Here is a 22387-nt window from a genome sequence, read left to right as displayed (position 1 = left end):
ATTCTAGTCACTCATTTCCATCCTGTGAAGAGTTTCCTGCAGTCGAATCTGAACAACCTACAAATTCCTGAAGCGCAAAAGTGCTGAATGCTGTGTGGAAAAGGACGAACCAGACGGGATTTCCAAGTCAAACGTGAACTCACGTAGTTTCAATGTTTGGCCTTTTCCATTTTGTGACATTGACGTTAAGCTCCACATGTTATATTAAACTTTTAATAAAAGGATGACCATACCAAACATAAAGTAACAGAGTGTCTAGAAAAAAAAGAAGCAATAACAATACTTTGCAACAACAATAATTGCATAGAACAACTTTTCAAAAACATTACACACAGTGGTCTGGAGATGTGATTTCAAACAAGATAAAAAACGGAGTTCAGCCCCTTCCCACTAGTAAGTGCTCAATGAGGCTTTGGGGAATTGAAAACTACAGTATGTTAGACTCAATGAAAACAATTCAAAATACAGAATGAGCAACAATGTTAATCTCAACAGCAAAGATATGATGAGACAGTCACACATCTGTGCAGGCAGCAGAGTCTGTGTAGCGCCGAGGAGAATCTGCATGTTGGAATAGGAACAGCGGTTTAAATCGGTCCCTTCAGCTGTGTAAGAACCGACCTTGCTTTCGTGCCCGTGAGCAAGACAGCGACTCTGCTAGAGATGTACCAGTGCTGCCTTGTACCCTACACGGTGCCCTGACCTCCCTGTAAAGAGGTGCATGCAAAAACAGCGATTCCCAACATGGATTGTACAGTATAACAATATTATAACATTTTATATGACTTGTAATGAAAACTGGGACCTGGTCAGCGATCTTTAAACAATCAACACCAACCAAGAGGACTTGATTAAATAAAGGCAAATTGAACGTAATAAACAAGCTAACTGAGCCACATTCTGTGGTCCTATTTTTTTGGTTAATAAACTGGGTTAATTCATTCATTATTGCAATTTCTCCAAATCTGGTCCATGGCGCTGGGACTGACCCAGAGGTCAAATCAGTAAAGCAGTCACTTATTGCATTTCAATAGCATCCACTGCTGCTCTGCAGCGCTGCAAGAATAGATAACAGTGTTGACAGTGCACACGCTCAACCGCATGAGGAAATGTACCGCCGAGAGTCCCCACTGAGAGGCTGCATCTTAAATCACATGCTGAGCCCCGTTCATATTTCAGACCCCATATACGCCCATTGAGTTTGAGCCATTCTCATTCAAATATTACAATGATCCATCTCTGACACTTTCAATATAAATCATGCATTTAGTCCCAGTCTGGTGTTAAACTCGGTTATAAGTTTAACGACCCCTTTGGGAGGCACTTAGACAGTTCAGCTCTACTCTACACCATCAAATGAATCTCACTGGGTTTATTTCCTCAGACTGTCTCTGTCAGTTCTGTACGAGACTGAACAAAAAACCTTTGAATTGTCCAGCAGACTCATTCATTAACATGTTTCCTCTTTCGTAATGAAAAACCCCCGTCCTCTTTTCCCTTGGCCAAAACAAGGACATATGTTCTGCCTTTATCCATCAGTTTGGTTTGATTAAAAAACAAAAATCCAAACAGATGTAAAAGGCAGCAAAACTATATCAACAAGGCTAACACCACAATTTAATGCTTGGGTGAGCAATAAATAAAGAATACTTTTTAAAAATCCAAAATAAAGCCAGGCTATGCCAATGAGTAAAATGATTGAATATATTTTAGTAAGAAGAGTAGGGGAGACATCAAAGTCATTATTTGCTCTTGTATAATAAATGATAGTTAAGCCTTTACTATTTTACTGCAGCTGCATCCCTGATAGCTTTGGACTAAATATCTGAAAATCTTGTCACATTTCTGATGCAGGATTCTGCAGAAACACTGTACATTCATGCAGTTTGTAAATCAACAGTCATGGGCAACAACTGAATTTAAGACGATGAGCTGAACCTGGTTGATTTGTTTGAAACGGCCACAACAACCGGCGGGAAATTTGTAATGTGAATGACTGAAATGTTACAGAAACGCCAATTACACACACTCATGAAAGGTCAATCGATTTCCCCACGGTCGGTCCTTGTGACAAATAAAAATACAAAGACAAAAAAACATCAAGATGCGAACAGAAGAAAAAAGTCCCCTAGGTAACTGAAGTGCATGCAAGAGAAAACCTATTGGACTTGATGGCTTAGAACTCTACTGCCAACTGAAGCAAGAGAAGCAGCAGAGAACTTGTTTTGTCCTCGTCCAAAATTGTTCTATTTGCTGGGGCAGGTTCACAGTGCCAGTAGCCGAGAGGAGGTATGTTTGTAACATCCCATTTTACCAGTCTTGGTTTAGCTGATCTGCTTCGGGAGGAAGCGGACTTGTATCTCTCATCCAGTGGGTCTGGATGAGGAAGACGGATTTCACCATGACGTCAAATTAAGCCAAGAGTCTCCAAGAGTCATCGTCAGAGAGGGAGTCCAACTCTGCTGTGGTGTGATTGAAATACGGAGACGCAACATAGACAGATACACAAATATACACGCACACCTTCCTGTCCCTCTGCAAGCATGCTCACACACAGTAAAAGGTACCCACACACACACAGACACACACACACACACACACACACACACACACACACACACACACACACACACAGGCACACTAGAATGAGGATGATCAGAGGGATGCGTTCAGTGGCCGCCGTCATCCCAAGTACAATCATTCTTCTGGCCAGTTTTAGCCAGTTTTCGGACAACTCGCTCCAGCTCCTTGCGAGACTTCTGCTCCTCCTCCAGAAACTGCTTCATCCACTTATTCTCCTGTAAAAACATTGGGACAGTGACAATATTTAACAAACTGCGAAACCGTTCCCCGTTGCAAGAAACCCAGATGTGCAGGCCGAGTTTAGCATTTAAAAAGCAGCATATGAACATCTAATTAACAGTTTATAAGACACTATACGGAATTTACATCTCAAAACAGGAGAAGAAGTGAAAATATACTGAAGTAAAAGGAAAGTTGTGATCATTAGTTAAAACTCACCTTTTTCAGTTCATGAACCTCGTCCTTTAAAGCATACACGGCATCAACCAGGCTCCTGAAAACAAACAAAACGACGATGAGGGTTGAAGGACAATATCGATATTTATTTTTAGCTGCTCAATAAATAAAGCAGGTAGCAATGTCATTATATGGCAACACATTTGAACATGAAGGTCACACTGGCTTCTGAGCCGAGGTCAGTCTGAGTAAAGATCCAGGCCCCCACAACCAAAATTGGATCAATATCATATTCCTGAATCTAATTACAGAGATAATTAGGATCCAAATTCAAACAATGACAAATCCGTTTTTGTCGCTGTTGGTACAACAACTAAATGACAGCCTATTTTTCAAAGTTATAATATGTTTACTTTTCCTCAATGACTGTCTGCCCGTTGCTCTTCATCTCCTCCACAATGATCTTCTCTTCCTCTGGTAGGAGCACCTGAGGGATGCACTCTTTCCGCACCGCTGCATATAAACACACAGACAAATCAAGAGGAAACGTTGATACACGGCTATATTTGTTGCAATGGACGTGCTGTCTAAGAAGGCATTAAAGAAACAATTTGTCTCACACACACACACACACACACACACACACACACACACACACACACACACACACACACACACACACACACACACACACACACACACACACACACACACACACACACACACACACACACACACACACCTGTGGTGGTCTGGTGCAGGCTCGCTCCTGTGCAATACGCCTCAATCACCCTCAAGATCTGAGCATCCTCCTCCAGAGCGGCCGTGCCTGACAAAAGCAGATTACGAATCATAAATACAAACAAACAGACACCAATGAAAACATAATGTCCTTGGCGGAGGTAATACAAATTTCCTGGGAATCTGTTGAAAATGTCAGGAAGTGCAAGAGAATGTTAAAGAAAGTGAAAAACAATCATAGATGTGGAAATCCATTCAGTTTATTTTGTGTTATCTGGTTGACAAACGAACCAACCAAACATTGGACAGGGGGAAAAAATATGAAGTTCTTAATGGAGGTAAATACCATAATAGCGTTAAAACCACACAAAGAACTAAAATGTAGGTATTTATAAGGTAATATAAGACAGTATTAGGCTGTTTCTCATGTTTCCCATAAACCTTCATATAATTAAGATAAAACTCCTACTTTTCCTTATTTGAACCTCGTCATCTGAGGGCTTCCGCTCCTTCTTCCTGTTGCCTGGCAGGAACTTCTTCATGGGTCGCGGGCTCTTGCTGGAGTCCTGGAGTAGTGAAACAATTTAGTCTTAAAACAAACAAACACACACACACACACACACACACACACACACACACACACACACACACACACACACACACACACACACACACACACACACACACACACACACACACACACACACACACACACACACACACACACACACACACACACCTGTAAAGCCAAGACTTCAAACCAAACAGAATGCAAGCTCACAGGGACGCGCATCCCTTATGAACAGACAACATCAAGGAACAAAATACCATCAACGAACAAGGCAGCAAGCATGTGGTGGTGACTGTGACCGAAGCACCCATCTAATCCATCTGTGCTGATATGAATCCTTCCTGACGAAAAGCAGAAGCATGAAGAAAAACCTAATTTCTCTTTATTCATGTCAAATAACGTTTGCTTTCAAAGCCAGGAAAGGAAGTAAAGATGTTCTTCATTATTGTGACACTACTACTACATATTTTTCAGGCAACAGCCGCCTGTTTGTGACGATTTCCTCCCATGAGAACATTAAAGATGAGGTGAATAGTCAAACAAACTGCTGATGTGCTAATGCTGATTTGAAAGTGTGGTGCCAACTTGTGACTTAACTTATTCCAGTCATATTCTTATTAAACTTTACATTATGTAATTTGTTCCATGAAAAGGAGAAGCTAAGACGAGCACGTAACAGAGAAATTCATGGTGCATCCTGACACGCAACCACAGATCAGGAGGAATAACTGGCTGAATCATGTCTTTAGAGCCTGTGAAGCTGAGGGATTCCTGTTAATTCAGCTGAACAGGGGATCTTTCCATATTAGGCTTGGTTTTCTGAGGACTGTGCCACAGTGGTTGGGCCAGTGGAGCAGGGTGGTGTGTCAGTGTCACGCCAACACCATTCTGGAGCAATGATTGGTTAGTCATCTACCTGCTTGGAATAGATGAGTAGTAAGGAGCACATGGAGATGAATTACTTAATTTGATTTGGGAGCCGCAGAAATTCACATGCTAACATAAATGCGGAGTTTGGAGTTTTGTTTAAAGCCACCGGGCGAATGATGGATTTATACATTATTGCAATGTCTGATAAAACTGTAAACCATTATGGAAAGGAAAACAAAGTTTTGTTAGAAACAGGAAACTACACTCTGTACCCACATTTCCAAAAATAGTATGCGAGAAGGAGTTACTACACAGTGTTTTTTGGTGAGTCGTTCTTTGAGAGAGAGAGAGAGAGAGAGAGAGAGAGAGAGAGAGAGAGAGAGAGAGAGAGAGAGAGAGACACGCAGAGCCACAGAAAACAGGAAACCAACAAGATGAGGGAGGAGTGAAGCAAACAGAGCGATCGCATACCGGCTCAACACTGGGGATAACACACGCACACACGCACACACAGAGAAACAGAGAGTGTTCTAACCTTACCTTCATGATATAAGACATCCTCTACAGAAGGCAAGATGGAGAAAGAGAGAAAAAGAGGAAATGTGCATGAAAAATACGATGAGAGACAGATGTGATAGAGAGTTGGTAGTGAGCATTTTTACACCCCCTCTGCAGTTCACCTACGGTTTGTCTATGCAGCATAGGGTAATAACTACGTGTTTAAAAAATAGCATAAAAAAATAGCAGCAAGAAGGTCATGCATTCAGAGGACTATGCATGCTATCTCTGCAGAGCAGAGAAAAAGACCCAGCGAGCCGTAAACCTGTTTTATTCTCAAGGTGGGAGAAGAGGAATATGTGTATATAGTTTTAAAGATGTACAGACACCGAAATATACTGTGTATCTAACGTGTCACAAAACTGTGGGAGTTCTTCACAACCGAGTGCTGACTAAGAAGTAAAGCTTCTGCTTCCCGCATGCGCTTCAGAGTGACCTTCAACAAACATGAGAAGTTAGTAACTCGTGGTTCCCTCAGTGCCAGTCAGACGCGGTGATCATTCTGCTGTTACTGGAATACAAAAAATTGACCCGTAAAAGGACTCTGACTCTATCTACTGCTCAACAATAATAACAACAACGTTTGCTGCGCCTTTCCAGTCACTGTGTACTTTATCTAACTGGCTCACAAATTCTTCAGTGTGGGTTTTTCTGTTTGCATCACAGCAGTACACGGTTTTAAGAGCCTGTGACCACACAGTTCAGGGTACACGAACTGAACCACTAATGCTATTCTCATCTATCTGGAGCACTTGTATCTTTTACTTCTGACCAGGTGCCATATCAGTCATTTTAATGGATTAAAGGCCTGTGTGTGTGTGGGGGGGGGGGGGATTTAACTTGTGTGTTTGGTGAAGATCTTTGTGTAAAACAGACTTCCTGGGTCTGAATCCAAATAGAGATAGAAAAGAGGACAGAGGGGGACGTGGGTGAGGAGACTTCTTTCGGCTGCAGTAACAGTTCACTGCAAGACTGCTTACCGTAGATGCACATCCAGCAAGTGTGGTTTTGTTTGTGCAGCTTTCTAACTCCTACCTCTTTGTAGCCCAGTGCAGCGGAGGGTTTGAGGGGGGGCGCGGGGCGAAGGCAGCTGAGCGACCACGGTTTGCTGATCTTTGGTGGTTCCAGGGGGCCACGACTGATGGCGCTGAGGCTGCCCAGGTGGGACAGGTGAGTTGGGGTTCCGACCATGCTCAGTGGCTTTCCCTCTACAGTCTATGTGGAAAGAAGAGAAGCGGTTGTGTGACAATCGAAAATGATGACTGTACAATGAAAGTGTGAAAGTAATGTTCATCATGTCAGGGTGAGAAAATACTCAATGGTTCACACCTTATCACTGTGTAGGGTTCAGTTTCAGTACGGTTTTGACTCAATGCTGTTTATGTGTGTGTTTGTGTGTTTGTGTGCTTGTGTATGTTTATGTGTGTGCGTTCTAACCTTTGCAATGGTGCCTGCAGGGCTGCCACCTTTGGTGAAGGGCTGAAGGTGCTCCAGCCACTCCTGCAACTCCTGGGGACTACTGCAGAGCACTGTCATTCGATCAATCATGCTTCCTGCAATACACACACAAACCGACGCACAAACACAAATAGACAGACTTCAGTGGAAGTCACCAAAAGCTGACTAGAAACAACATTTACAAAACCCACATTACGCAGGTGGCATTTAGAGATCGAAGGAGTCAGCAACTCCAGACATTTTCCGGAAGTGAGCCGAGGTGAGAATACAGCAGGATTGTGCCCGGATAACTCACAGCGAGCATTTGGGTGTGTTGATTTAAATAGCTCAGGTAAAGACAAAGGGGTGTAGAATTTGTGTAGAATATGCAGCTGAGGCTGTCAACTTGTAAAGTCAACGAGATTTAGGAACTTTTGGTGATAAGAACAGATGCCGATGCAAACAAATGCACATGATTTCCGCTGTGAAATTTATACTTAATTTTCCTCTTCCAGCATACTCTACTCAGGCTGCACCCCTCGCCTGAATGTTCTGGACATTTTCCTTTTGTTGTGAACGTGTGTGACCCGGAGAATCTCCTGCTGCCGCCTTCGTATGTGAAAGGCAAACTCCGGAGAAGGTGCAAACCAAATTTTCTGGACTTTTTCTGGAGTTCATGTCTGAAAATAGCTCTAGTTAGCCGAGGTTGGAGCTACAACTGTGAGCACTTGCGAGTTTTGAAGCCATATTCCCAAAGCTGTTCGAGATCCGCTCATTGTTATATATTATCATTATGTATTATTACTGTTTCCACAAATAAACTGAAGGAGAGGAGCTTCAGATGCAAACCTGTGATGTCAAAGGCAAAGTGAGCACTGTCGGCATCCTCTGCATGTCTCGTCACTGTGGTGCCCGTCAGCGGCAGCTTTCCCTGAATGGAACGAACAATGGAAGAGGAAATAAGACACCATGTCATACGCAGAAGCCACGCAGCCACGATATGTTGTTATCGACAGAAATTAATGAAATATGTAGGATTACATCCACAAAAATGCAAAATCTTACATAAACCTAGAAGTTTTGGGTTTGTTAAATAGTAAATGATGCTATTAAAAACAGCGAATGGTGAGATTCCACCAGAATCACAGATACAGTTTATTTTGGATTTCACCTTTCTATTGATAACGGGAACACATGCTGCAGCTCACCTGATAAATAAATCCACTCATTCGGGGACTGGCGGAGAGCATGACCAACATATTAGGAAAAAGCATTAAATAGCGCTCCTCTTTCTCCTGTAAAAGAGAAACAGAAAAAGATTTGGTTTGCAATATGAATGAGTTCTTGCACACATGAATGGCAACAGTTAGTCACTGGTTAAACAACCGTTTTCTCTGACGTCCAGTTTTTGTATTGGCACTGAATGGAGGGTGGCAGCAGCTCTAAAGGTTCATCATGTTGTTCATCAAAAACCAAAGTGCGTTCCAGTTTATTTTGCACCTACTGACGCTAAAGCCATCATTATAGCTGACACTGGCATAATGTAGCTCAGGTTGGCAACTACATATGGGTTTGGCAAAGCCGTTGCTCTATATATGAATGGAAAATAAGATGAGCGGATAAGAAGGTTCAGTTGTAAAACAAATATGGGGACAGGTACGGTGGTTGGAAAGTGGTTAGCAGTGATCAAAAGACAGTGAATCCAAATGAGTATGTCTCTTCCAAACATCAAATAAAGGCCGACCCCTACACAAGACACCACATAAAAAAAGAGCGGTTTTTCAGTCTGCGTGCGGCCTACACCCCTTTCTGTTTTGACACTGAACTAGTGGTAAAAGAGGTTGAATTGTGGGACTGTGGGAACTGGTAACACATTTAGATGATGATAAAAGCATTTTTCTGAAAATGGAGAACCTGCTGGGATTATCACAGAAAAGGGCGAAGTGCGTTTCCCCGAAAGGTGCTTTTCACACTTCCTCTGTTTGTTTACCTGCATCTCAATTAAAAAAAATGCATCAATGCATCGGTCTAGATTGTAGTTTAACATCGAGGACAATTTAGACGATTTAAACTGTACTTGTTATACAGCAGTTGAGGCTTAACTGGGATAAGTAGCTCTGTTTTCACCCAAGTCCGTTTGTTTGTTTTGTTTGTTTTGTTTGATTACGCAAAAACTAATGAACGGATTTCCACAAAACTTGGTTGGCGGATGGCACGTGGGCCAAGAAAGAATCCATTACATTTTGGGGCGATTCAAGACAAAAGAGTGGATCAAAGATTTTTTGTGTGCGAGATAGGGTGTTTTTTTCACATTTTCACCAATTTTCCATGGAATAATTCATGGATCTGTATAATTTTTAGACTAAAAGGCACCCTTGGGACTCTTATCTACACATTTGCCTTATACAGCCAACTCGAACAATTCGAATGAAAACTGATGTTAGTTCTGGTTGTATCCGGGCGGCATTAAACCCAACACAGCTCTCTCACCTCACTGGACCCATTTTTCACATGGACCTGGGACATGTAGACTACGTGGCCCAGGCTCTTCATGGCGTCTCCCTCCCAGCCCCGCACAGGCTCTGACAAGATCTGGAGCTCCAGGTTCTTGCGCTTCCGCAGCTCCTGGCACTGCGTCTAAACACCAACACACACAATCATATATATCAGTCTATGAAGATGACAAATGATTTAAACATTCACTGAAACTGTCGAACGCACAGGGCTGCTTTGGGGATGTATTTGCAGTGTAAATTTACAGATTACTGGAATTAGGGAGTTTAAAGTCTAAAGCCCATGTTGACACCCACTCTCAAAAATGAGATGCTTCCTTTTTGGTAGACGTCATTAAAACATTTAACCGACCTGTTGTTGAACAATGTAGTTTCTTTCCTTTTAGGAATACTGACTTATGAGCAGCTTTCGAAAAAATCAATGTCCATGTGTTTCTTTTAAATTCATTGTCACAGGTATGAGGAGAAAGCTGCAGCTTCAAGTAGTACACTTTCAGGTGTTTGGCAGGGGTTCTCCCTCGTCAAGCAGAAGAAATGATAATGCAACATCATCCATTTTCCACTGTGCAGTATACAAAAAGAGGTTCTGCAGAGGGAACTAGAATGTCTCAGAGCCTGCCCACCCAACCGCACCACACACACACACACACACACACACACACACACACACACACACACACACACACACACACACACACACACACACACACACACACACACACACACACACACACACACACACACACACACACACACACACACACACACGAATTACAATTGTCAGCATTGTGCAATTCCTACCCCGCCCCCTCCCAATTTTCCTGTGCAGCACTGCGGAAGAAACATGTGTGAGTCAACTCATCTGGTCTTACCCATAACTCAAATCTCTACAAGGGAAACTGTGTGTCAGAATCAAGGTTCTCTCAGGTACAATGCGGGTTGCCCTTCTTTTTTTCTAATCCAACTCTTTAGCATTTCCGTTCACACCCACTGCAAGAACAAGATTATCACCCAAAAGTCTCAGGCACTTCCATTACACTCCTGCCATGCAGCGCTGTGAGGTGCTATGTTACATTCCACTGTCAATCATTTGTGGCATCACTGACAATGAAGGGGACATAATAAAATTGTCAATAAAAGACAAAGAAACACACAGGACATAACTGAATTCTTTAGTGGGATCATTATTACTTCTGATGATACAAAGCATTCAGGAGAATAGCATAAATTTACCATGCAGATGTATTCAGCTCATTTTAACCTTAACAATTTTAAGATCAAGTTTAAACCTGGTTTAAGCATGAAGAGCTCTCTGGATTACCAGACTTACCACGAGGCTCCTGAATACTGCCGTTGCCTTTACGATGTCGGTGTAGTCTGGGTGGGCTTCCTGTGATGGAAACAAGCAACACATCAAATCAAATGCAGCAGCTTGGACCAGCGCTTCATATTAAAGCAATTGTGGTATAGAAAAGAAAGATGGAGACAGGAGGAGAAAGACTCGTTCATTTTTACTTCCCCATTAATATACGTTGTCAGGTTTTAGCATTCATTTAGTTATTGGAGGTAAATAAAGTCAATGGAATTTGAATGAGTGGTTAAATATGGGAACACTTTTCAGTATTAATTTTAATTCTTTATTTATCTATGAAGTAATATTGAATATTATTTCAGTATGTATTTAAACATGTCTTTCTGTACCTCCACGTGTCCTCTCAGCTCCTGCAGCAGGGTCGGGGTACTTGTCGAGCCTCATGAAGGGCTTACTGAGGCTGGAGGTCAGGGTCAGGATCCCCGGAGCAGTTGCTCCCTGGCTCTCCATGAACTTGTCTAGTTCTTCACTGTAAAACACACACAGACACACGCACACACACGTGTAACCCTTAGTTAATGGTAACGACTGTTCTGCTGAGGATACAGAACACAGAGCACCCTGACTGTAAAGTTAAAGGTTCTTCATTGTGCCATCAATGCTTCAACAAAACAAAAAAAGATTGAATTGCATCACAGCTTGGATTAAAGTTAAGTACGATCTATTTCAATATCAATTTAATCATTTTACGTGTGCACATACACAACACACATATACTCCACTTATTTACTATGTATAACGCAGCAGGAGACCTTATCGAGATACACAGGGTTGAAAATAGTCAAACGATGTATATAAAAGTAGGCATACTTTTCAGTTCATGTAACTTAGAACCAGTAAAAACTGCATCTTTTTATGGCAACAGGTCAATGAACAGTGTACTGAAGTTTTTTCTGTTTAACATCACAGTTTTGATTTGATATTTTGACTGATTTCTGGAAAATAAACCACGAACTGATGAGGTTTGGAAAGTGCGTCTCGGTGTGACTGCAGATCACACCAACACTTTGACAGACTGTCATACCTGTGGTGCACATTGCCAGCAACTGTAATGGTGCTAACACAGTTTGACAGGCCACATAAATTAGGTCATCAGTTTGGTTTTTGAAACCTCCACATGTTCACATCTCAGCGAGCACACTAACATTCTTTGAAAGATCCAGAGCTTCAGTCATGCCGTATCCTGTAGCATCACGAACTGGCAACACTGAGTAAATGTGACAAATTCTTCAACTGCAACACAAAAGGTGCTCACTGTGAAAAACAAGCTTCTCGCTTGTCTTTAACCACAACTACATGTATATACATCCTGTCAACAGTTGGCTTCTTCCTGTTTGTAATTCAACTTGCTTTGCATGTCTCAGTGTAGAAACTGACAAACCACTTCATTAAAATGTCACCGTGGTCATTCTGCTATTTCACAGAGATCTATGATCTGTGATCCATGCAGCACAGATTCCTAACAGTGTGTCCCTCTGCCTTTAGATCAGAGCATTTGAATTATAAATGGAGAGACAGAAACTTTCAGTGCACAGGGACCAGGGACAATTAACCTCCTGGTCATTAACAGATGGAAAGGCTGACACCTTCTGGCTGAAAAATTAACTACAGCTCATCAGTAGAAAACATAAGGTGGCCGACAAGTCACTCAGTAATAATCCATGTCAACAAATTACATGGAAAAGGCCAGTGGATAAACAAAGTTTCAGGGCATGCTGGGTTTTATATCATAGTTTAAAGAACTTTTTGCCTTTGATCCACTACAGAGTGAACATCTGTGACGCTTCTCTCTTCTAAAACGGGTTGATCTTTTATTTTTGATTTTTTTTAAGAAATAGCACCAACAAGGGTCATTTAAGTCAAACGCCATTTTTAAAAATGCAAGACTTCCGATTGAAACTGAAAGTTCAGTGAAATGTTTTAAAACTTAAATCTTTGGCAATTCTGCACTGTCCATTTCAGTTTTCCCCCTCTGACATTTGTAATTCCATAGAAAGACTTCTCCACTGGCAGTGTAATGTATGGCTGTCTGTGCTGTTCAGTGTGCAGAGGGCTGACCTGTGGTCCGTCAGGATGCACACAGCTGATGGGTGGCTGGAGCAGTAAGCCATGTACAGAGTCTTGATCTGACTCATCAGGTTTAAATAGCAGCCCGCCACTCGCTGCTGGCCCTCTGGGACTCTGCAAGGTTGGACAAACGAGAGACAGGGTCAGAGAAGTGGAAAATGTGAAGAATGTAAATACGGCTGAGGAAAAGGAGAGTGACCAAGGCAAAAAGTTTGCACTGATGATACACTGAATCATTTTCATAGATTTCTTCCTGCAAAATACATTTTTACTAATGATACAAGATGGTTCTAGCATTTTTGAAAACTGTTTACTTATACATTGTGCACACTTTTCCATTTTCCAATGCAAATGATACCTTAGTTGCATTTACATATTTTCCTTCCACCCCACGGTAGATATTTGCATTCCAGTAGTTTTGCATTTTAGTTTCCCCAAAAGTGCACAAAGGAAATTAACCAGATAACATGCAAATTATAAAATAATTGTGCAAAGGTGGTAACTTTGATTACAATATTTCAGTAAGTTAATATTTGTACTGTAAATAATCAATATGAGAGGTCCTGGGAGGAAGGATAATACAAATAAGTATGATATGCTTTGTGTGGAAATTGAGTTATGACAGAACGTGACATAACTGATCTAAATATAAAACTTTTCATGGAGGTCCTTGCCCTGCTTGACTTACTTGGTGCAGTCCTCCAGAGACACACACAGTCCCTGCTGGAAGTTCAGGATCTCTTCCAGGTTTCCACACAAGGTGGCGCTGTCTGCACTGCTCAGCCTTAATACACACAGATGTAGTATTATTACAGACCACGATAAATGTGCTACAACTTCCACAATGAAAGAAAGTTAACATGAAAGTACAGTAGTACAGACATTTTCTGAAAACTTCATATCATGTGCATCATTCTGGATCATCTAGTTAACAAAGGAGATTTCCTTCGTATTTCAGACTGTCCTCTGTCTTCCTCATTTAAAATCTTTTGCACATTAGTGGATCCATCACCCTCTTAGTTATTGGCTCTTACTTATCGCTGGCTTGCAAAGGTCGGAGGTAACAACTCAGCACAGTTTGTAATTCTTTCACAAACTCTCGCTCATGTTCCAGGATGTCTTGTACCACCTGGGAAAGCAGCAGAAAACTTCTGGTTAATATTGTCAGATTCCAGGCAAAACAACGGTGTTTCCAAAATCAGATGAAACTGGTTCATGATTAGGAACATTTAGGAGTACTTCATTGTTTCTTATTTAGTTCAATTAAACAATGCGCAAATAAAAAGAGATGCAGAGGTTATACAGAGTAGATAAAAATGGAAAATATACTTATGTTAAAAATAAGAAAACACAAGAAAACTGTATAAACAGATAAGTAAATATAAAATAAAATGCATCACTTTCCACATGTCATTTTGCTTTAGTGTCTAGAAATATCACTGACTGACCAAATTATATTTTGTCAAATGCATGGTGTCCAAAACGACTCCATAGTTTTAATGTCAAGCAAACGTATATAATAACAAATTCCTTTCAGCTGTGCATAGATCTGTATGAAAAACCAACAATCAAGTTAACTGACATGAAGAACAGCACACATCAGAACTTTCACTCACCACACTGTAGTAGTTCTTAGTCAGCTGAGTTCCTTTAGGAGACACCGGCTTCTCTGTAGAGGAGATAAGAACTGATTAGTAAGAACCAACCAGATCCTCAGAAGTAAGGCATCGTAATAATCAGAAACATAATATCTATTTATTTCTATCCAGACAAAAACAACCATCTTACACATCAGTTTGACATTTTAAATATACAATTGAATTTGAAAATATATATCATTCAGAAAGGAGTTTCAGAAGAGTTCTTCAATGACAAATAAGTAAAACTCTTTTTTTAACTAAACTAACAAAACCTCAGCATTTTAATGTCATATTCTCTCCTGCACACAATCATATTCTTAGTTAATTAATTTCAGTGTTGGAACACAAATCAGGTCAAAGACATTTTTCTTTTTCACACAGCTCCTTTCCTAGAAAGCCGGAACAATGCAACTGAATCCATAATTCTTTACTGTAGCGACAATGTAACTCTTATTCTTCTAAGAAATGTTTGTAATGAAATCCACAAATGGAGGATTCCGACTGTGTGGCCGACTCACCGCAGGGTTTGATCTCCCGGACGTAGTTACTGGGGAACCAGCCCGTCCTGCCGTTGAGTGAGCCCTCCCACCATCCTCCGTCCTCCTGCCGCGACACCAGGATCATTTCACCTTTATTGAACGACAGCTCATCCTCGTTGTTCTGTTTGAAGTTGAAGCGGGCCTTCACCATCTGCGTCCCGCCTCCGCCGTTCTCGGACATCTCTGTTAAAGAGGCGTCAGCGTCAACAAAGACAAATGTCAAGAGATAAAACAACAAAAATATCTTGTGCAGTGCAATAAAATACATACACTCACCATATTGAACTTCCACAAGTTTCTTTTAAATTAGGCTGGGGCTATGTATTAAACTTTTCGTGCTTTTCTTGATATAATGATCTGTTCATTACCTCCGCCACAGTGCTTGTGTTTATAGTTATAATTTAGTAGGATTATGCAAGAACAACCGCACAGATTTCCATGAAACTTTGTGGACGATGGGACATGGGCCAAGACAGAACACATTCAATGTATATATTTAGAGGATTCATATTTATGAGCGTGTGCAATTTGCTGCAGCTTGATTGAATATTAAGGGACTGGGGGGCCTTGGGGGAGGTATGGCGCCTCTACTGAGACATTCTAGTTGTGTAAGCGACTTAAATGTGCAGTCGTGTGGGGTAAAACATATCAAATGATTTGACAAACACAATGTAAAAAGGAAGTTAACCGAACTTGAAATGAACAGTTTCGAGCACATGAAGTGAGCAGATGACAGAAAACGTAGACACATGTAGAAGAGAGCATACCACTGATTTGGATTGTCTGCGCAGGGAGCCTTTGGATTTGGCAGAGGAGAGTGTGTGTGAAGACGTCGACTGACTAGGAGAATGGGCGCCGGACTGCGGACATGACCTCTCTGCGGCGCAGTCTATGGACAAACACACAGAGGAAACATGGAGCCTCTGTTACTTCGGTTGTGTTGATGTTTGAAATTCTCCAAGAAAACACACACGGGATCATCATCAGAGTTGACACAGGTAAACACTTGATGATAACTCATGTGGGAATGGTCCACTGCTCTGCACAACCCCCAGGACAGTGAACATGGGCACACACATTTACAATGTCAGACAGAACAAACCGATTTAAATAAAACTGTCGCACCGCTCCAACACAAGCAAGCAGCTGGAAAAGGAACTCTCAAGTCTATACATTATAATGTAAATATGTCTCAGTGATCGTACAGTCCAGCAAATACGTTCCTTCTGACTAATTCAAACATATATCCTACAAACCTGTCTCCTATAAGATATACAGTCTACTAGGCGATTTACATTACAGACAGCCAAAGCCTCGACAGTGTCACCACTGAGCCACTGCAGCAGTGATTTAGGTTCAGTCGCTGCCAGCTGTTCTGCAGTGAGTGCAATCTTTGAGACGCTCGGACAGGGGTAGTAATTTCTTTCCCAGCGCTCAATTGAAAAGTGACACATGACAGCCACCCAGCCGCACACAGGCGGAAAAGCAGAAACACACTCACTGATGACTACCTCTCAAATTCCAACTGGATGCTAGCGAGGTCTACTGCGTCTTCCTACTGCAAATTACAGAAGGATTGAAAAATAATGAGCGTGCACCATTTGTCTCCTCTGATTCAGATCAAATAAGGAGCCCAACTCAGAGACTATAAAATCGACATTAGCTTAAGTGCACTTTTCCTTGGGGCGAGTAAAAACGGCTAGGGTAACGCTTTCTGTCGTTTAATCAGCCTGTCTTCTGGAATCTATGTCATGTATGTTTAGATGGGGAAATGGTGGAGATTCCCTACTGTTTTCCATATGCTGAGACGTCAGGTTGCATCACACTGAGGCATAACTGATATGATGAAAATAACACTTTAGCCAGCGGGATATTCCACGTGTACTGGTGGGACTCATGGATCCCACACGCCACTCCCTCCACACATACACGCACAAACAGGATCCCGAAAAGCCCTTCTGTTAGCCAAGCGCTCTTTGGCGAGCATTGTCATATTCAAAGTATTTACCCTGAACAAACATTAATACCTCGAACTGAAACTCATGAGGCTTGGAGGATCATGAGTAAAAACACAGAGGCCTCTTTTGTTTGATTATATCAAGTAACTTGTGACTAATCCACCTCAAATCAAGTTCACCTCTGAAGATGACAGAACAGCTGCTAGGCATGGCCACTGGCCAGCCCATAAAAGCGTTGCATATCAAGCAGAGACCCAGCACCGGCAGAGGCTTCTGACCCACATCTCACAAGGTGCCGTGTTTATCCCCTCCATTTATGTGCAATTGTATAGAAACATTTAACCTGTTAAATGATGGGTCAAAACAGAGAACATTCAAATTCATCAAAAATAGGAGACAATTGCAGCTGATAGCTTCTAAATTATGAGGATGTTGTGTCTTTGTTTGTTTTATATAACTCTAAACTGAACATTTGGGTTAATATGCTATTTGAAAACATCACTTCTGACTCTGAGAAAATTCAGCAACCGAGTTTCACAGTGCTCTGACATTAGACTCATAATATAATAATCAACCAAGAAAATAAACATTAGCCGCTGCCCTAATCTCAGGCTTCCAATCCTCACTGTCAATCAAGCACATATCTGTTTATATGCAGGAATGTCAAAAAGACAATGTTCTCAAATAGTTATAAATCGTGCAGAAGTGGCAGACTGGTCTAAAAACTCGCTGATTATACAATCAATGCTGCTGGTTCTCAGGCAACGATGAGAGGGGGACTGGTTTTACGTCTTCACTGCCCCAAAATAAGGGCTCTCGAGCCTAAACTGCTGCTGTAGCGATACTGCGCTGCAAATTATTTTATGCTGCGTCCACATTAAAGAAACACACTTGAGCAGTAGGTGTACACGTGTGTGGATTCAGCCACACTGAGGATTTTGCATCATACTGGAGCTTAATTTCAATGTACCAAAAATAATTAGCCAACAAAGAAGGCTATCATCCATGGTGCATGAATGCTATGGATGCACATGAGTAAATATGGCACCCAGCGTGATGCAAACACACACTGCCATGCCAGCTGCCCATGGGTAACACAGAAGAGCTGCACTGACAGAGTAGAAAATCTAGAAAAAATAATATGGAGGCAATAAACATCCTCTGGCCTAAAATGAAACTAAGTGTACTGTTCATTTATTATCCAAGCTTGTCCCTTGGAAAACAAGTTTGCATTAAGTGAAAGGGGAGGGGGAAATCCTCAAGAAGCATTTATCTATGATATGCAGACTTGGAATGAATTTGTTACATGCCTCATCTTCTTTCATGCATCAGGACACTGTGATGTAAAAGCTAAAAAAAAAACATATGAATATTACCCAGCCGACAGGAAATACAGAGAAAGACTGCACAGCTCTTACCTTGTGTGGCAAAGTTGACTGCCAGCAAAGTGGTCAGTACTTTGCCAAAGTTCTCGCCGGTGTATAACCACTCTGGTTCAAACCCCTGGATGGAGAAGGAACAGAGAGGATGCTTTCAGACCAAAAGAAAAAAATTTAAATCGCCAAACCATGTTTTCATAGAACCTGGAATCCATCAGATGTGGAAGAATAGAAAGTCATAATTGGAACTTTTTCTACTGATTGCAGTGATCTGAGCATTAATGCTTGGTAAGTACACACAGATGAAGAGAGATGGGGGAGGGAGGGAGAGGCTTGCAGACACAAACAATAGACAGACACATGCACACACACAAAATGAAGAGCACACAGGGATTTAAAAAAAAAAAAGCATACAAGACAGAGATAAAAACGGACATGTTGCGCACGACCCTATTTTGTGACTTAGCGGTTTGTATTAAAACAGACAGTGCCACACTCATTTGTGATTCGTAAATGAGCGCGCTCTCCCAGTCTCACACTGCTCGCTCTGTCTCAGACGGCTATCCGCTTTCCTCCAGCAGATAAGGTTTCACATTTTAAATAAAACATCTTAAATATAGAGTTTGAGTGATACAGCCTTGGTCAGGAGTCGTGTATGACCTCATTCAGACTTAAGTAAGTGTGACCAGTAAGTCTTTGATTACCATATCAAAACTCAGCATGTTTTTCCATCATGCAAAACAAACTGAGAAGGCTTTGTTAGCTCTTTGCGTAATGATTTTACAACCACTGGTATTAAAAGCAGAACAGACTGGAAAAATCCATTCGCACCGATGAAACAAACTGAAGGAGTAAACGGTTCTGACGTCATCGTATTGAGCTTGATCAGAAATAACCGTTGCCAGTGTGGAGACCTTGACCGTAGTTGGGGTCATTAGTTTCAAAATGAGTCGCATTACACATACATGTTACTCTGAAGTAGTGCGTTGAAAAATATGAGCACATAAATAATAACACGACAGATATTCTGAGGCGATAATTGCTGCTTCCTCTTTCTGCATCTCAGGGCAGAAGTGAAAATGGTATGACTGCTTTCTTTGTGTAGTCACAGGACAAGCGGGCACAACTTCGTTACGCCAAAAATAAAGGAGAGAGAGAGAAAAAGTTCTTCAACCATGATCACATCACTGACCAAAGCTTGGGCAGGGGCGTTTTTGCAGCGCCACATACATCCCCTGGCTGATACATTTGACAGTAGATCTCCAAAGCCTCTGCCCACGAGCTACTGGTCGGGCCGCAAAAAAAAAAAGGTCTAATTATGGGCTACGACAGGGTTCATGGATAAAAGCAAAGGGGACCTCCCAGACATAAGAAGCCAGCTGGGCAGAACTACTAAACCACTTGACTTCACAGTGAGCCAGACCCGCTGACTCAATCGGCCGTTTAAAGAAACCAACTGATGTGATTCAAGACCAGAAAGAGATTATTTATAAAGCTAGGGGAGAAATTACTGTCCGGTGTGGCCAGTCTCAAGCAGGCTGGTGCAGAGCGATGAAGAAAACTCCCCAAACATCTGCAAATCATTTGACACTTTGCAACATTAGGACGTCTTTTAAGCAACACAGAGCATGAGTTAGGGGCTGAGGGTTTTTTTTTTTAACCTGCAGCAGAGATAAACAAGCGAAAAAGTATGAAAAGCGAAGGGGGGATTTATGAGGAAGTAAATACAGTTCACTAAACTGAAAGCTAAGTTAGGTCAATTTGAGAACAGATGCTTCTCTCAGATCTGGTCAGTGTGAGTGAGTGAGTGACTGACTGACCCGGTTAACATGGCTCACTCCACATGGTCGTGTGGAAGAAAACATATGTCAGTTAAGCAGATCACAACACCAGCAGCGAGTGAGATGAAGTGTCCTCTGTGACCTGCACTAAGGAGATCACGCTCAGGGACACACAGATCACATCGTCGTGGGTTGGAAAACTTGACAGGACACTCTTACCTCCACTTTCAAGGACGAGCATCCTCTGAGAAACTCCCTGATGTTGGAAATGCAGTCGGCTTCAGTTCTCGGATCCTGGCAGTACTGAACACACACACACAAACACACACTAAATATATAAACAAATAGGAAAGGAGATAGAGATCTGACACAAGCTCTTATCTGACGATAATAAAAAAAAGAAGCTGCTGTAAATCCACTTACACACAGACAATAAATAAAACAACACTGCTGCGATGATCCAAACGTGGAGACCTGCAGTTAAAATACAATAACTGCGGGTTCTTCCTGCGTCTCCTTCGTGCACGCACACACACACACACAACCATTTACAGCGCAGACACGTCAAAACTGCAACTTAGAGCAAAACATCCGCTCACTTCTCAAACTTTCAAAATAAAAGCACCCCCCATCAATGGCCGCTGGGGAATGAACACGCTCGGGTTTTTCCCCAACTACTTGTAATTTAAAAAAAAAGTGTTGTGTGTCATGTGAAATAGAAAGTTCAACAACGAGGGTAAAAGATTTAACCTCGCAAGGGAGAAGTGGCTACTTCCGTGCTACTTCCGGTTTCTTGTAAGCTAGCTGCTCGCACCGGGAAGAACCGAGGAGGAAGTGACGAACCGTCTTTGCAACTGTTATTTATCCTTATTAAGTTTTGTCACCTCAATAATAAATAATGTGTGTTTAAGATCCACTGTCAACGCGTTTGATAACTATATAAAAAGTTGGTTTAGAAAGAAAGGAGCGCTGCGGAAAGCTGCTCCGTCGCCTCGGTACGGCCTCGGTGTTTGAGTGCTCTCCCTCTGCCCGAGTGGGTCCTGTGTTTGGTGGGTGTCTCACTCCGACTCACTCGTGTCAAGAATGCGGAACATTTTACCCCCGAGCTCCGCGGGAAAGCACGTCTCGAAAGCCCGCCGAAATGCGGCAGTAGTTCGGTGCCCGGAGCGAGAACTTAACCCGAGCTGCATGACCGTCAGGCCCGCAGCAGGGAGAAGTTATGTCGGTATCACTTCCATCGAATAACCACCCCTCCCTTCCTCCTTTTTCCTCCCCAAAACAAGGGCTCAGACCCCGCTTCTTTTACAGTTCCCCTTCAACCGACAACTCACCTTGGGCGTGAAGCCAGGTACGAGCCGCTCGGTGAGCTTGCACAGGACGACCCCATCCCTCAGCGAGCTTTTCAGAAACTCCTCCGGGTCCGCTATGTTCTTTTTGGGCGAGCTGAGCACTCCCAGCGAGATCAACCACGTTACCGTCTGCTCCTCTGGATTCATGGCTCCACAGAATGATCATCGCCCGTGTGCACGCATGGCTAAACACTAAATATATATATATCGAACAGCGAGAAAAGTGGCGGCCTGCTCCGTATCAATATGCAACTCACATCCGCACTTCTGCCACAAGTAAAAAAAAAAAGAAAAGGGGAGGTGGGGGGAAGGACGGTGTTCCTACACTGAGAACTGATGATCACCCCTACTGGCAAATAGGCACCTAAACAATAGCCAGGAGTTTTTCCTCTGCAGAGAACCACATGCTGACACAGGGTATTTACACTCATATTATATTACAAACAACACCAGGGACCTGATATCTGATGTGGGAAAAACACACCATAGTACTGTGGGAGTGATTCAGGATATGTGATCAGTGGGGCTGACATGCAGTCTGCTGACATCCATTATAACATTGGCATGGAAAACCACTCCGATGCCAAATGGGTCACGCACTAATTTCCGGAGAACAATACCAAGCCATTTGAT

General features: G+C 42.2%; 1 protein-coding gene across 1 annotated transcript; it reads right to left on the bottom strand.

The window, feature by feature from the left end:
* Window positions 1-194: 194 nt before the first annotated feature.
* On the bottom strand, window positions 195-22046 carry arhgef6 (Rac/Cdc42 guanine nucleotide exchange factor (GEF) 6). The gene is given in 23 exon segments (XM_034598088.1): window positions 195-2798; window positions 3022-3076; window positions 3393-3492; window positions 3722-3808; window positions 4190-4286; window positions 5702-5722; window positions 6755-6934; window positions 7157-7272; window positions 8006-8087; window positions 8365-8451; window positions 9647-9793; window positions 11000-11059; window positions 11371-11406; window positions 11408-11510; window positions 13100-13222; window positions 13797-13892; window positions 14143-14237; window positions 14725-14777; window positions 15267-15471; window positions 16055-16176; window positions 18664-18748; window positions 20625-20708; window positions 21737-22046. Coding segments are annotated over 23 exon segments (2328 nt in total). The 5' UTR covers window positions 21902-22046; the 3' UTR covers window positions 195-2669.
* Between the last annotated feature and the right edge of the window lie 341 nt (window positions 22047-22387).

Source organism: Hippoglossus hippoglossus, chromosome 10 (genome assembly GCF_009819705.1).
Source record: "Hippoglossus hippoglossus isolate fHipHip1 chromosome 10, fHipHip1.pri, whole genome shotgun sequence".
Taxonomy (NCBI): Eukaryota; Metazoa; Chordata; class Actinopteri; order Pleuronectiformes; family Pleuronectidae; genus Hippoglossus; species Hippoglossus hippoglossus.
Note: the sequence above shows the minus strand (reverse complement) of the source record. Positions and strands in the feature narration are given on the sequence as shown.